Source organism: Nansenia antarctica, assembly GCF_963989245.1.
Source record: "Nansenia antarctica genome assembly, contig: SCAFFOLD_204, whole genome shotgun sequence".
Taxonomy (NCBI): domain Eukaryota; kingdom Metazoa; phylum Chordata; class Actinopteri; order Argentiniformes; family Microstomatidae; genus Nansenia; species Nansenia antarctica.
Genome location: NW_027663346.1, coordinates 137,501 through 151,548, shown reverse-complemented (window position 1 = coordinate 151,548; position 14,048 = coordinate 137,501). Strand labels below are relative to the sequence as shown.

The window sequence follows — 14,048 nt, the reverse complement described above, 5'->3', positions numbered from 1 at the left end:
GGGAGGCTGGGGGAGGTAGACATCGGAGGACAGGGGAGGCTGGGGGAGGTAGACATCGGAGGACAGGGGAGGCTGGGGAGGTAGACATCGGAGGACAGGGGAGGCTGGGGGAGGTAGACATCGGAGGACAGGGGAGGCTGGGGGAGGTAGACATCGGAGGACAGGGGAGGCTGGGGGAGGTAGACATCGGAGGACAGGGGAGGCTGGGGGAGGTAGACATCGGAGGACAGGGGAGGCTGGGGGAGGTAGACATCGGGAGGTAGACATCGGAGGACAGGGGAGGCTGGGGGAGGTAGACATCGGAGGACAGGGGAGGCTGGGGGAGGTAGACATCGGAGGACAGGGGAGGCTGGGGGAGGTAGACATCGGAGGACAGGGGAGGCTGGGGGAGGTAGACATCGGAGGACAGGGGAGGCTGGGGGAGGTAGACATCGGAGGACAGGGGAGGCTGGGGGAGGTAGACATCGGAGGACAGGGGAGGCTGGGGGAGGTAGACATCGGAGGACAGGGGAGGCTGGGGGAGGTAGACATCGGAGGACAGGGGAGGCTGGGGGAGGTAGACATCGGGAGGACAGGGGAGGCTGGGGGAGGTAGACATCGGAGGACAGGGGAGGCTGGGGGAGGTAGACATCGGAGGACAGGGGAGGCTGGGGGAGGTAGACATCGGAGGACAGGGGAGGCTGGGGGAGGTAGACATCGGAGGACAGGGGAGGCTGGGGGAGGTAGACATCGGAGGACAGGGGAGGCTGGGGGAGGTAGACATCGGAGGACAGGGGAGGCTGGGGGAGGTAGACATCGGAGGACAGGGGAGGCTGGGGGAGGTAGACATCGGAGGACAGGGGAGGCTGGGGGAGGTAGACATCGGAGGACAGGGGAGGCTGGGGGAGGTAGACATCGGAGGACAGGGGAGGCTGGGGGAGGTAGACATCGGAGGACAGGGGAGGCTGGGGGAGGTAGACATCGGAGGACAGGGGAGGCTGGGGGAGGTAGACATCGGAGGACAGGGGAGGCTGGGGGAGGTAGACATCGGAGGACAGGGGAGGCTGGGGGAGGTAGACATCGGAGGACAGGGGAGGCTGGGGGAGGTAGACATCGGAGGACAGGGGAGGCTGGGGGAGGTAGACATCGGAGGACAGGGGAGGCTGGGGGAGGTAGACATCGGAGGACAGGGGAGGCTGGGGGAGGTAGACATCGGAGGACAGGGGAGGCTGGGGGAGGTAGACATCGGAGGACAGGGGAGGCTGGGGGAGGTAGACATCGGAGGACAGGGGAGGCTGGGGGAGGTAGACATCGGAGGACAGGGGAGGCTGGGGGAGGTAGACATCGGAGGACAGGGGAGGCTGGGGGAGGTAGACATCGGAGGACAGGGGAGGCTGGGGGAGGTAGACATCGGAGGACAGGGGAGGCTGGGGGAGGTAGACATCGGAGGACAGGGGAGGCTGGGGGAGGTAGACATCGGAGGACAGGGGAGGCTGGGGGAGGTAGACATCGGAGGACAGGGGAGGCTGGGGGAGGTAGACATCGGAGGACAGGGGAGGCTGGGGGAGGTAGACATCGGAGGACAGGGGAGGCTGGGGGAGGTAGACATCGGAGGACAGGGGAGGCTGGGGGAGGTAGACATCGGAGGACAGGGGAGGCTGGGGGAGGTAGACATCGGAGGACAGGGGAGGCTGGGGGAGGTAGACATCGGAGGACAGGGGAGGCTGGGGGAGGTAGACATCGGAGGACAGGGGAGGCTGGGGGAGGTAGACATCGGAGGACAGGGGAGGCTGGGGGAGGTAGACATCGGAGGACAGGGGAGGCTGGGGGAGGTAGACATCGGAGGACAGGGGAGGCTGGGGGAGGTAGACATCGGAGGACAGGGGAGGCTGGGGGAGGTAGACATCGGAGGACAGGGGAGGCTGGGGGAGGTAGACATCGGAGGACAGGGGAGGCTGGGGGAGGTAGACATCGGAGGACAGGGGAGGCTGGGGGAGGTAGACATCGGAGGACAGGGGAGGCTGGGGGAGGTAGACATCGGAGGACAGGGGAGGCTGGGGGAGGTAGACATCGGAGGACAGGGGAGGCTGGGGGAGGTAGACATCGGAGGACAGGGGAGGCTGGGGGAGGTAGACATCGGAGGAAGGGGAGGCTGGGGGAGGTAGACATCGGAGGACAGGGGAGGCTGGGGGAGGTAGACATCGGAGGACAGGGGAGGCTGGGGGAGGTAGACATCGGAGGACAGGGGAGGCTGGGGGAGGTAGACATCGGAGGACAGGGGAGGCTGGGGGAGGTAGACATCGGAGGACAGGGGAGGCTGGGGGAGGTAGACATCGGAGGACAGGGGAGGCTGGGGGAGGTAGACATCGGAGGACAGGGGAGGCTGGGGGAGGTAGACATCGGAGGACAGGGGAGGCTGGGGGAGGTAGACATCGGAGGACAGGGGAGGCTGGGGGAGGTAGACATCGGAGGACAGGGGAGGCTGGGGGAGGTAGACATCGGAGGACAGGGGAGGCTGGGGGAGGTAGACATCGGAGGACAGGGGAGGCTGGGGGAGGTAGACATCGGAGGACAGGGGAGGCTGGGGGAGGTAGACATCGGAGGACAGGGGAGGCTGGGGGAGGTAGACATCGGAGGACAGGGGAGGCTGGGGGAGGTAGACATCGGAGGACAGGGGAGGCTGGGGGAGGTAGACATCGGAGGACAGGGGAGGCTGGGGGAGGTAGACATCGGAGGACAGGGGAGGCTGGGGGAGGTAGACATCGGAGGACAGGGGAGGCTGGGGGAGGTAGACATCGGAGGACAGGGGAGGCTGGGGGAGGTAGACATCGGAGGACAGGGGAGGCTGGGGGAGGTAGACATCGGAGGACAGGGGAGGCTGGGGGAGGTAGACATCGGAGGACAGGGGAGGCTGGGGGAGGTAGACATCGGAGGACAGGGGAGGCTGGGGGAGGTAGACATCGGAGGACAGGGGAGGCTGGGGGAGGTAGACATCGGAGGACAGGGGAGGCTGGGGGAGGTAGACATCGGAGGACAGGGGAGGCTGGGGGAGGTAGACATCGGAGGACAGGGGAGGCTGGGGGAGGTAGACATCGGAGGACAGGGGAGGCTGGGGGAGGTAGACATCGGAGGACAGGGGAGGCTGGGGGAGGTAGACATCGGAGGACAGGGGAGGCTGGGGGAGGTAGACATCGGAGGACAGGGGAGGCTGGGGGAGGTAGACATCGGAGGACAGGGGAGGCTGGGGGAGGTAGACATCGGAGGACAGGGGAGGCTGGGGGAGGTAGACATCGGAGGACAGGGGAGGCTGGGGGAGGTAGACATCGGAGGACAGGGGAGGCTGGGGGAGGTAGACATCGGAGGACAGGGGAGGCTGGGGGAGGTAGACATCGGAGGACAGGGGAGGCTGGGGGAGGTAGACATCGGAGGACAGGGGAGGCTGGGGGAGGTAGACATCGGAGGACAGGGGAGGCTGGGGGAGGTAGACATCGGAGGACAGGGGAGGCTGGGGGAGGTAGACATCGGAGGACAGGGGAGGCTGGGGGAGGTAGACATCGGAGGACAGGGGAGGCTGGGGGAGGTAGACATCGGAGGACAGGGGAGGCTGGGGGAGGTAGACATCGGAGGACAGGGGAGGCTGGGGGAGGTAGACATCGGAGGACAGGGGAGGCTGGGGGAGGTAGACATCGGAGGACAGGGGAGGCTGGGGGAGGTAGACATCGGAGGACAGGGGAGGCTGGGGGAGGTAGACATCGGAGGACAGGGGAGGCTGGGGGAGGTAGACATCGGAGGACAGGGGAGGCTGGGGGAGGTAGACATCGGAGGACAGGGGAGGCTGGGGGAGGTAGACATCGGAGGACAGGGGAGGCTGGGGGAGGTAGACATCGGAGGACAGGGGAGGCTGGGGGAGGTAGACATCGGAGGACAGGGGAGGCTGGGGGAGGTAGACATCGGAGGACAGGGGAGGCTGGGGGAGGTAGACATCGGAGGACAGGGGAGGCTGGGGGAGGTAGACATGGGAGGACAGGGGAGGCTGGGGGAGGTAGACATCGGAGGACAGGGGAGGCTGGGGGAGGTAGACATCGGAGGACAGGGGAGGCTGGGGGAGGTAGACATCGGAGGACAGGGGAGGCTGGGGGAGGTAGACATCGGAGGACAGGGGAGGCTGGGGGAGGTAGACATCGGAGGACAGGGGAGGCTGGGGGAGGTAGACATGGGAGGACAGGGAGGCTGGGGGAGGTAGACATCGGAGGACAGGGGAGGCTGGGGGAGGTAGACATCGGAGGACAGGGGAGGCTGGGGGAGGTAGACATCGGAGGACAGGGGAGGCTGGGGGAGGTAGACATCGGAGGACAGGGGAGGCTGGGGGAGGTAGACATCGGAGGACAGGGGAGGCTGGGGGAGGTAGACATGGGAGGACAGGGGAGGCTGGGGGAGGTAGACATCGGAGGACAGGGGAGGCTGGGGGAGGTAGACATCGGAGGACAGGGGAGGCTGGGGGAGGTAGACATCGGAGGACAGGGGAGGCTGGGGGAGGTAGACATCGGAGGACAGGGGAGGCTGGGGGAGGTAGACATCGGAGGACAGGGGAGGCTGGGGGAGGTAGACATCGGAGGACAGGGGAGGCTGGGGGAGGTAGACATCGGAGGACAGGGGAGGCTGGGGGAGGTAGACATGGGAGGACAGGGGAGGCTGGGGGAGGTAGACATGGGAGGACAGGGGAGGCTGGGGGAGGTAGACATCGGAGGACAGGGGAGGCTGGGGGAGGTAGACATCGGAGGACAGGGGAGGCTGGGGGAGGTAGACATCGGAGGCTCATTCTAAAACATGGAATCAGGAAGGATTCCAGCTCCCTGTCCTCCCAGTCAGCCTCCCTGTCCTCCGATGTCTACCTCCCCCAGCCTCCCCTGTCCTCCCATGTCTACCTCCCCCAGCCTCCCCTGTCCTCCGATGTCTACCTCCCCCAGCCTCCCCTGTCCTCCCATGTCTACCTCCCCCAGCCTCCCCTGTCCTCCGATGTCTACCTCCCCCAGCCTCCCCTGTCCTCCCATGTCTACCTCCCCCAGCCTCCCCTGTCCTCCGATGTCTACCTCCCCCAGCCTCCCCTGTCCTCCGATGTCTACCTCCCCCAGCCTCCCCTGTCCTCCCATGTCTACCTCCCCCAGCCTCCCCTGTCCTCCGATGTCTACCTCCCCCAGCCTCCCCTGTCCTCCCATGTCTACCTCCCCCAGCCTCCCCTGTCCTCCGATGTCTACCTCCCCCAGCCTCCCCTGTCCTCCGATGTCTACCTCCCCCAGCCTCCCCTGTCCTCCGATGTCTACCTCCCCCAGCCTCCCCTGTCCTCCGATGTCTACCTCCCCCAGCCTCCCCTGTCCTCCGATGTCTACCTCCCCCAGCCTCCCCTGTCCTCCGATGTCTACCTCCCCCAGCCTCCCCTGTCCTCCGATGTCTACCTCCCCCAGCCTCCCCTGTCCTCCGATGTCTACCTCCCCCAGCCTCCCCTGTCCTCCGATGTCTACCTCCCCCAGCCTCCCCTGTCCTCCGATGTCTACCTCCCCCAGCCTCCCCTGTCCTCCGATGTCTACCTCCCCCAGCCTCCCCTGTCCTCCGATGTCTACCTCCCCCAGCCTCCCCTGTCCTCCGATGTCTACCTCCCCCAGCCTCCCCTGTCCTCCGATGTCTACCTCCCCCAGCCTCCCCTGTCCTCCGATGTCTACCTCCCCCAGCCTCCCCTGTCCTCCGATGTCTACCTCCCCCAGCCTCCCCTGTCCTCCGATGTCTACCTCCCCCAGCCTCCCCTGTCCTCCGATGTCTACCTCCCCCAGCCTCCCCTGTCCTCCGATGTCTACCTCCCCCAGCCTCCCCTGTCCTCCGATGTCTACCTCCCCCAGCCTCCCCTGTCCTCCGATGTCTACCTCCCCCAGCCTCCCCTGTCCTCCGATGTCTACCTCCCCCAGCCTCCCCTGTCCTCCGATGTCTACCTCCCCCAGCCTCCCCTGTCCTCCGATGTCTACCTCCCCCAGCCTCCCCTGTCCTCCGATGTCTACCTCCCCCAGCCTCCCCTGTCCTCCGATGTCTACCTCCCCCAGCCTCCCCTGTCCTCCGATGTCTACCTCCCCCAGCCTCCCCTGTCCTCCGATGTCTACCTCCCCCAGCCTCCCCTGTCCTCCGATGTCTACCTCCCCCAGCCTCCCCTGTCCTCCGATGTCTACCTCCCCCAGCCTCCCCTGTCCTCCGATGTCTACCTCCCCCAGCCTCCCCTGTCCTCCGATGTCTACCTCCCCCAGCCTCCCCTGTCCTCCGATGTCTACCTCCCCAGCCTCCCCTGTCCTCCGATGTCTACCTCCCCCAGCCTCCCCTGTCCTCCGATGTCTACCTCCCCCAGCCTCCCCTGTCCTCCGATGTCTACCTCCCCCAGCCTCCCCTGTCCTCCGATGTCTACCTCCCCCAGCCTCCCCTGTCCTCCGATGTCTACCTCCCCCAGCCTCCCCTGTCCTCCGATGTCTACCTCCCCCAGCCTCCCCTGTCCTCCGATGTCTACCTCCCCCAGCCTCCCCTGTCCTCCGATGTCTACCTCCCCCAGCCTCCCCTGTCCTCCGATGTCTACCTCCCCCAGCCTCCCCTGTCCTCCGATGTCTACCTCCCCCAGCCTCCCCTGTCCTCCGATGTCTACCTCCCCCAGCCTCCCCTGTCCTCCGATGTCTACCTCCCCCAGCCTCCCCTGTCCTCCGATGTCTACCTCCCCCAGCCTCCCCTGTCCTCCGATGTCTACCTCCCCCAGCCTCCCCTGTCCTCCGATGTCTACCTCCCCCAGCCTCCCCTGTCCTCCGATGTCTACCTCCCCCAGCCTCCCCTGTCCTCCGATGTCTACCTCCCCCAGCCTCCCCTGTCCTCCGATGTCTACCTCCCCCAGCCTCCCCTGTCCTCCGATGTCTACCTCCCCCAGCCTCCCCTGTCCTCCGATGTCTACCTCCCCCAGCCTCCCCTGTCCTCCGATGTCTACCTCCCCCAGCCTCCCCTGTCCTCCGATGTCTACCTCCCCCAGCCTCCCCTGTCCTCCGATGTCTACCTCCCCCAGCCTCCCCTGTCCTCCGATGTCTACCTCCCCCAGCCTCCCCTGTCCTCCGATGTCTACCTCCCCCAGCCTCCCCTGTCCTCCGATGTCTACCTCCCCCAGCCTCCCCTGTCCTCCGATGTCTACCTCCCCCAGCCTCCCCTGTCCTCCGATGTCTACCTCCCCCAGCCTCCCCTGTCCTCCGATGTCTACCTCCCCCAGCCTCCCCTGTCCTCCGATGTCTACCTCCCCCAGCCTCCCCTGTCCTCCGATGTCTACCTCCCCCAGCCTCCCCTGTCCTCCGATGTCTACCTCCCCCAGCCTCCCCTGTCCTCCGATGTCTACCTCCCCCAGCCTCCCCTGTCCTCCGATGTCTACCTCCCCCAGCCTCCCCTGTCCTCCGATGTCTACCTCCCCCAGCCTCCCCTGTCCTCCGATGTCTACCTCCCCCAGCCTCCCCTGTCCTCCGATGTCTACCTCCCCCAGCCTCCCCTGTCCTCCGATGTCTACCTCCCCCAGCCTCCCCTGTCCTCCGATGTCTACCTCCCCCAGCCTCCCCTGTCCTCCGATGTCTACCTCCCCCAGCCTCCCCTGTCCTCCGATGTCTACCTCCCCCAGCCTCCCCTGTCCTCCGATGTCTACCTCCCCCAGCCTCCCCTGTCCTCCGATGTCTACCTCCCCCAGCCTCCCCTGTCCTCCGATGTCTACCTCCCCCAGCCTCCCCTGTCCTCCGATGTCTACCTCCCCCAGCCTCCCCTGTCCTCCGATGTCTACCTCCCCCAGCCTCCCCTGTCCTCCGATGTCTACCTCCCCCAGCCTCCCCTGTCCTCCGATGTCTACCTCCCCCAGCCTCCCCTGTCCTCCGATGTCTACCTCCCCCAGCCTCCCCTGTCCTCCGATGTCTACCTCCCCCAGCCTCCCCTGTCCTCCGATGTCTACCTCCCCCAGCCTCCCCTGTCCTCCGATGTCTACCTCCCCCAGCCTCCCCTGTCCTCCGATGTCTACCTCCCCCAGCCTCCCCTGTCCTCCGATGTCTACCTCCCCCAGCCTCCCCTGTCCTCCGATGTCTACCTCCCCCAGCCTCCCCTGTCCTCCGATGTCTACCTCCCCCAGCCTCCCCTGTCCTCCGATGTCTACCTCCCCCAGCCTCCCCTGTCCTCCGATGTCTACCTCCCCCAGCCTCCCCTGTCCTCCGATGTCTACCTCCCCCAGCCTCCCCTGTCCTCCGATGTCTACCTCCCCCAGCCTCCCCTGTCCTCCGATGTCTACCTCCCCCAGCCTCCCCTGTCCTCCGATGTCTACCTCCCCCAGCCTCCCCTGTCCTCCGATGTCTACCTCCCCCAGCCTCCCCTGTCCTCCGATGTCTACCTCCCCCAGCCTCCCCTGTCCTCCGATGTCTACCTCCCCCAGCCTCCCCTGTCCTCCGATGTCTACCTCCCCCAGCCTCCCCTGTCCTCCGATGTCTACCTCCCCCAGCCTCCCCTGTCCTCCGATGTCTACCTCCCCCAGCCTCCCCTGTCCTCCGATGTCTACCTCCCCCAGCCTCCCCTGTCCTCCGATGTCTACCTCCCCCAGCCTCCCCTGTCCTCCGATGTCTACCTCCCCCAGCCTCCCCTGTCCTCCGATGTCTACCTCCCCCAGCCTCCCCTGTCCTCCGATGTCTACCTCCCCCAGCCTCCCCTGTCCTCCGATGTCTACCTCCCCCAGCCTCCCCTGTCCTCCGATGTCTACCTCCCCCAGCCTCCCCTGTCCTCCGATGTCTACCTCCCCCAGCCTCCCCTGTCCTCCGATGTCTACCTCCCCCAGCCTCCCCTGTCCTCCGATGTCTACCTCCCCCAGCCTCCCCTGTCCTCCGATGTCTACCTCCCCCAGCCTCCCCTGTCCTCCGATGTCTACCTCCCCCAGCCTCCCCTGTCCTCCGATGTCTACCTCCCCCAGCCTCCCCTGTCCTCCGATGTCTACCTCCCCCAGCCTCCCCTGTCCTCCGATGTCTACCTCCCCCAGCCTCCCCTGTCCTCCGATGTCTACCTCCCCCAGCCTCCCCTGTCCTCCGATGTCTACCTCCCCCAGCCTCCCCTGTCCTCCGATGTCTACCTCCCCCAGCCTCCCCTGTCCTCCGATGTCTACCTCCCCCAGCCTCCCCTGTCCTCCGATGTCTACCTCCCCCAGCCTCCCCTGTCCTCCGATGTCTACCTCCCCCAGCCTCCCCTGTCCTCCGATGTCTACCTCCCCCAGCCTCCCCTGTCCTCCGATGTCTACCTCCCCCAGCCTCCCCTGTCCTCCGATGTCTACCTCCCCCAGCCTCCCCTGTCCTCCGATGTCTACCTCCCCCAGCCTCCCCTGTCCTCCGATGTCTACCTCCCCCAGCCTCCCCTGTCCTCCGATGTCTACCTCCCCCAGCCTCCCCTGTCCTCCCATGTCTACCTCCCCCAGCCTCCCCTGTCCTCCGATGTCTACCTCCCCCAGCCTCCCCTGTCCTCCGATGTCTACCTCCCCCAGCCTCCCCTGTCCTCCGATGTCTACCTCCCCCAGCCTCCCCTGTCCTCCGATGTCTACCTCCCCCAGCCTCCCCTGTCCTCCGATGTCTACCTCCCCCAGCCTCCCCTGTCCTCCGATGTCTACCTCCCCCAGCCTCCCCTGTCCTCCGATGTCTACCTCCCCCCAGCCTCCCCTGTCCTCCGATGTCTACCTCCCCCAGCCTCCCCTGTCCTCCCATGTCTACCTCCCCCAGCCTCCCCTGTCCTCCGATGTCTACCTCCCCCAGCCTCCCCTGTCCTCCGATGTCTACCTCCCCCAGCCTCCCCTGTCCTCCCATGTCTACCTCCCCCAGCCTCCCCTGTCCTCCGATGTCTACCTCCCCCAGCCTCCCCTGTCCTCCCATGTCTACCTCCCCAGCCTCCCCTGTCCTCCGATGTCGACCTCCACCAGCCTCCCCTGATGTGCTGTTAACCATCTCTCTATCTGCCTTGTTTATCTCTTTTCATGCTCTCTCTGTGTCTCTCCCTCTCTCCCTCCCTGCCTCCCTCCCTGCCTCCCTCCCTCCCTGCCTCCCTCCCTGCCTCCCTCCCTGCCTCCCTCCCTGCCTCCCTCCCTGCCTCCCTCCCTCTCTCCCTCCCTCTCTCCCTCCCTCCCTCCCTGCCTCCCTCCCTGCCTCCCTCCCTGCCTCCCTCCCTGCCTCCCTCCCTGCCTCCCTCCCTCTCTCCCTCCCTCTCTCCCTCCCTCTCTCCCTCCCTCCCTGCCTCCCTCCCTCCCTCCCTCCCTCTCTCCCTCTCTCCTCCCTCTCTCCCTCCCTCCCTCCCTCTCTCCCTCCCTCTCTCCCTCCCTCCCTCCCTGCCCCCCTCCCTGCCTCCCTCCCTCCCTGCCTCCCTCCCTGCCTCCCTCCCTGCCTCCCTCCCTCCCTCCCTGCCTCCCTCCCTCCCTCCCTCCCTGCCTCCCTCCCTCCCTCCCTCCCTGCCTCCCTCCCTCCCTGCCTCCCTCCCTCCCTCCCTGCCTCCCTGCCTCCCTCCCTCCCTGCCTCCCTCCCTCCCTCCCTCCCTGCCCCCCTCCCTGCCTCCCTCCCTCCCTGCCTCCCTCCCTGCCTCCCTCCCTGCCTCCCTCCCTCCCTGCCTCCCTCCCTGCCTCCCTCCCTCCCTGCCTCCCTCCCTGCCTCCCTCCCTGCCTCCCTCCCTCTCTCCCTCCCTCTCTCCCTCCCTCCCTCCCTGCCTCCCTCCCTGCCTCCCTCCCTCCCTGCCTCCCTTCCTCCCTGCCTCCCTCCCTCCCTGCCTCCCTCCCTCCATCCCTCCCTCCCTCCCTCCCTCCCTCCTCCCTCCCTCCCTGCCTCCCTCCCTCCCTGCCTCCCTCCCTCCCTCCCTGCCTCCCTCCCTCCTTGCCTCCCTCCCTCCTTGCCTCCCTCCCTCCCTGCCCCCCTCCCTGCCTCCCTCCCTCCCTGCCTCCCTCCCTGCCTCCCTCCCTCCCTCCCTGCCTCCCTCCCTCCCTCCCTGCCTCCCTCCCTCCCTGCCTCCCTCCCTCCCTCCCTCCCTCCCTCCCTGCCTCCCTCCCTCCCTGCCTCCCTCCCTCCCTCCCTGCCTCCCTGCCTCCCTCCCTCCCTGCCTCCCTCCCTGCCTCCCTCCCTCCCTGCCTCCCTCCCTCCCTCTCTGCCTCCCTCCCTCCCTGCCTCCCTCCCTCCCCCTCCCTCCCTGCCTCCCTCCCTCCCTGCCACCCTCCCTCCTTCCCTCCCTCCCTCCCCCCTCCAGGCCTGGCTCCTCTCTGAGGTTGGAGGACTTGGTTCCTGTGTTGTACCAGGAGGGTCGTTACCAAGGCGACCCCGTCACCCTGGGCGTAGGAGGGTTCGGTCGCGTTGAGCTGGTGTGTGTGTGTGTGTGTGTGTTTCTGTATGGGTGTGTATGTGTGTGTGTGTGTGTGTGTGTGTGTGGGGGTGGATGGGTGGATTGGTAGGTATATGTGTGCGTGTGTGTGTGTGTGTGTCACACAGACTCTGTTTCTGATAATGTTGACATCACATGTGGGGTCCCTCAGGGGTCTGTTCTTGGTCCCTTGCTCTTCTCCCTGTACATGATCCCATTAGGTGGAATCATCAGAAAACATGGTGTACATTTCGGAATGGACTTTATTTGTCATTGCTACAGTACAGGTACCAAACAACGAAATTTAGGAGGGGTGGCTCCCCTGGTGTTAGGAAAGGGGAAAAAAAAAAACATTTTAGAAAAAGCATAAAATCACAAGAAGGTAAGGAGCTGGTTGACATCAATAAAGGCTATGTACACAATCCACTGTACTATACTGCACAGATAGTCAACTAGGGTTGTCATATTGCACAAAAGTATTTTTGCACGTTATTTTAAAGTGTCACAGTTTGCAGGCTTGAAAATGTACATGTTTGTGCCTCAGCACTAGCTGCCATACAATCCGTCCGGACTGTCCTGGGCCCAGAACTTAGGCCTTTTCTGTGTTCAGGGCCTTGACGGCCCTGTGGTAGAAGCAGTTCTTCAGTCTGTTTGTCTTAGCAGCCGGGGTCCTGTACCTCCTGTTCGAGGGCAGCCTGACAAAGTGTACGTGCCCAGGGTGGGTCGGGTCCCTGGAGATCTTGGAGGCCCTCCTGAGACAGCGTGTGTTGTACAGCTCCTCCAGAGAGGGGAGGGGGGCGCCGGTGATCTTCTGTGCTGTTCTCACGACTCTCTGTAGCGCGTTTCTCTCTGCTGTTGTGCAGCTGTGGAACCAGTTGCAGATGCCGTAGGTGAGGATGCTCTCCACTGCGCCGTGGTAGAAGGCCACCAGTATCTCCTGCTTGTTGTGTTCTTTCCTGAGGCATCTCAGGGTGTATAGCCGCTGTTGTGCCCTCTTGATGGTGCCTTTTGTGTTGTCCTTCCAGGCCAGGTCATCCCGCATGTGATGTCCCAGGAATCGGAGGGTTGAGACTCTCTCCACGCTCTCTCCGTCAATGAGCAGGGGCTGGATCTCGAACTTTTTCCTCCTGAAGTCTACGATGAATTCCTGGGTCTTTGACTTGTTTAGCAGCAGGTTGTTAACCTTGCACAGCTTGCTCAGTTGCTCTACCTCATTCCTGTACGCCGCCTCGTCCCCCCCCGAGATACATCCCACCACGGTGGTGTCGTCTGCAAACTTTACGATGTAGTTGCTGGGGTGGACGGGGGTGAAGTCGTAGGTGTAGAGGTTGTAGAGGATGGGGCTTAGCACACAGCCCTGGGGAGACCCAGTGCTGAGGCTGAGGGCTGTGGAGGTGTGGGGGCCCACCCGCACCCTCTGGGGGCGGTCGGTCAGGAAGTCCTTGATCCACGCACATATAGAGTGTGATAGACCCAGGTCTAGTAGTTTGGTCACTAGCCTGTCTGGAAGGATGGTGTTGAAGGCGGAGCTGAAGTCCACGAAGAGCATTTCCATAGTTATGGATGGATGGATGGACTTTATTTGTCATTGCTACAGTACAGGTACCAAACAACGAAATTTAGGAGGGGTGGCTCCCCTGGTGTTAGGAAAGGGAAAAAAAAAAAAAACATTTTAGAAAAAGCATAAAATCACAAGAAGGTAAGGAGCTGGTTTACATAAATAAAGGCTATGTACACAATCCACTGTACTATACTGCACAGATAGTCAACTAGGGTTGTCATATTGCACAAAAGTATTTTTTCACGTTATTTTAAAGTGTCACAGTTTGCAGGCTTGAAATGTACATGTTTGTGCCTCAGCACTAGCTGCCATACAATCCGTCCGGACTGTCCTGGGCCCAGAACTTAGGCCTTTGCTGTGTTCAGGGCCTTGACGGCCCTGTGGTAGAAGCAGTTCTTCAGTCTGTTTGTCTTAGCGGCCGGGGTCCTGTACCTCCTATTCGAGGGCAGCCTGATAAAGTGTTCGTGCCCAGGGTGGGTCGGGTCCCTGGAGATCTTGGAGGCCTTCCTGAGACAGCGTGTGTTGTACAGCTCTTCCAGAGAGGGGAGGGGGGCGCCGGTGATCTTCTGTGCTGTTCTCACGACTCTCTGTAGCGCGTTTCTCTCCGCTGTTGTGCAGCTGTGGAACCAGTTGCAGATGCCGTAGGTGAGGATGCTCTCCACTGCGCCGTGGTAGAAGGCCACCAGTATCTCCTGCTTGTTGTGTTCTTTCCTGAGGCATCTCAGGGTGTATAGCCGCTGTTGTGCCCTCTTGATGGTGCCTTTTGTGTTGTCCTTCCAGGCCAGGTCATCCCGCATGTGATGTCCCAGGAATCAGAGGGTTGAGACTCTCTCCACGCTCTCTCCGTCGATGAGCAGGGGCTGGATCTCGGACTTTTTCCTCCTGAAGTCTACGATGAATGTTATGCTGATGATACTCAGCTGTACATATCAGTATTGCCTGATAATTCACATGCACTCAGCTCGCTGGAGAATTGTCTCCGAGATATAAAACTTTGGATGTCCAAAAATGTTCTACAACTAAATCAGGACAAAACTGAGATTCTTGTCATTGGACCAAAACCACAAAAAGACAAATTGCCGAATACGATGGGAACCTTGCTTTCAAACTG

The 14,048-nt window shown here is 63.9% G+C and overlaps 1 protein-coding gene across 1 annotated transcript in view; it reads left to right on the top strand.

Moving 5' to 3' along the window:
* Nucleotides 1-11,265: 11,265 nt before the first annotated feature.
* The window catches only part of LOC308175131 (cGMP-dependent protein kinase 1-like), a gene marked incomplete at both ends in the record, with an annotated part of 19,578 nt that continues 16,795 nt past the window's right edge, over nucleotides 11,266-14,048 (top strand). Inside the window, one exon of the mRNA XM_080550851.1 lies at nucleotides 11,266-11,377. Within this exon, the coding sequence (XP_080406977.1) occupies nucleotides 11,266-11,377 (112 nt within the window). The remainder of the gene's footprint in view (nucleotides 11,378-14,048) is intronic.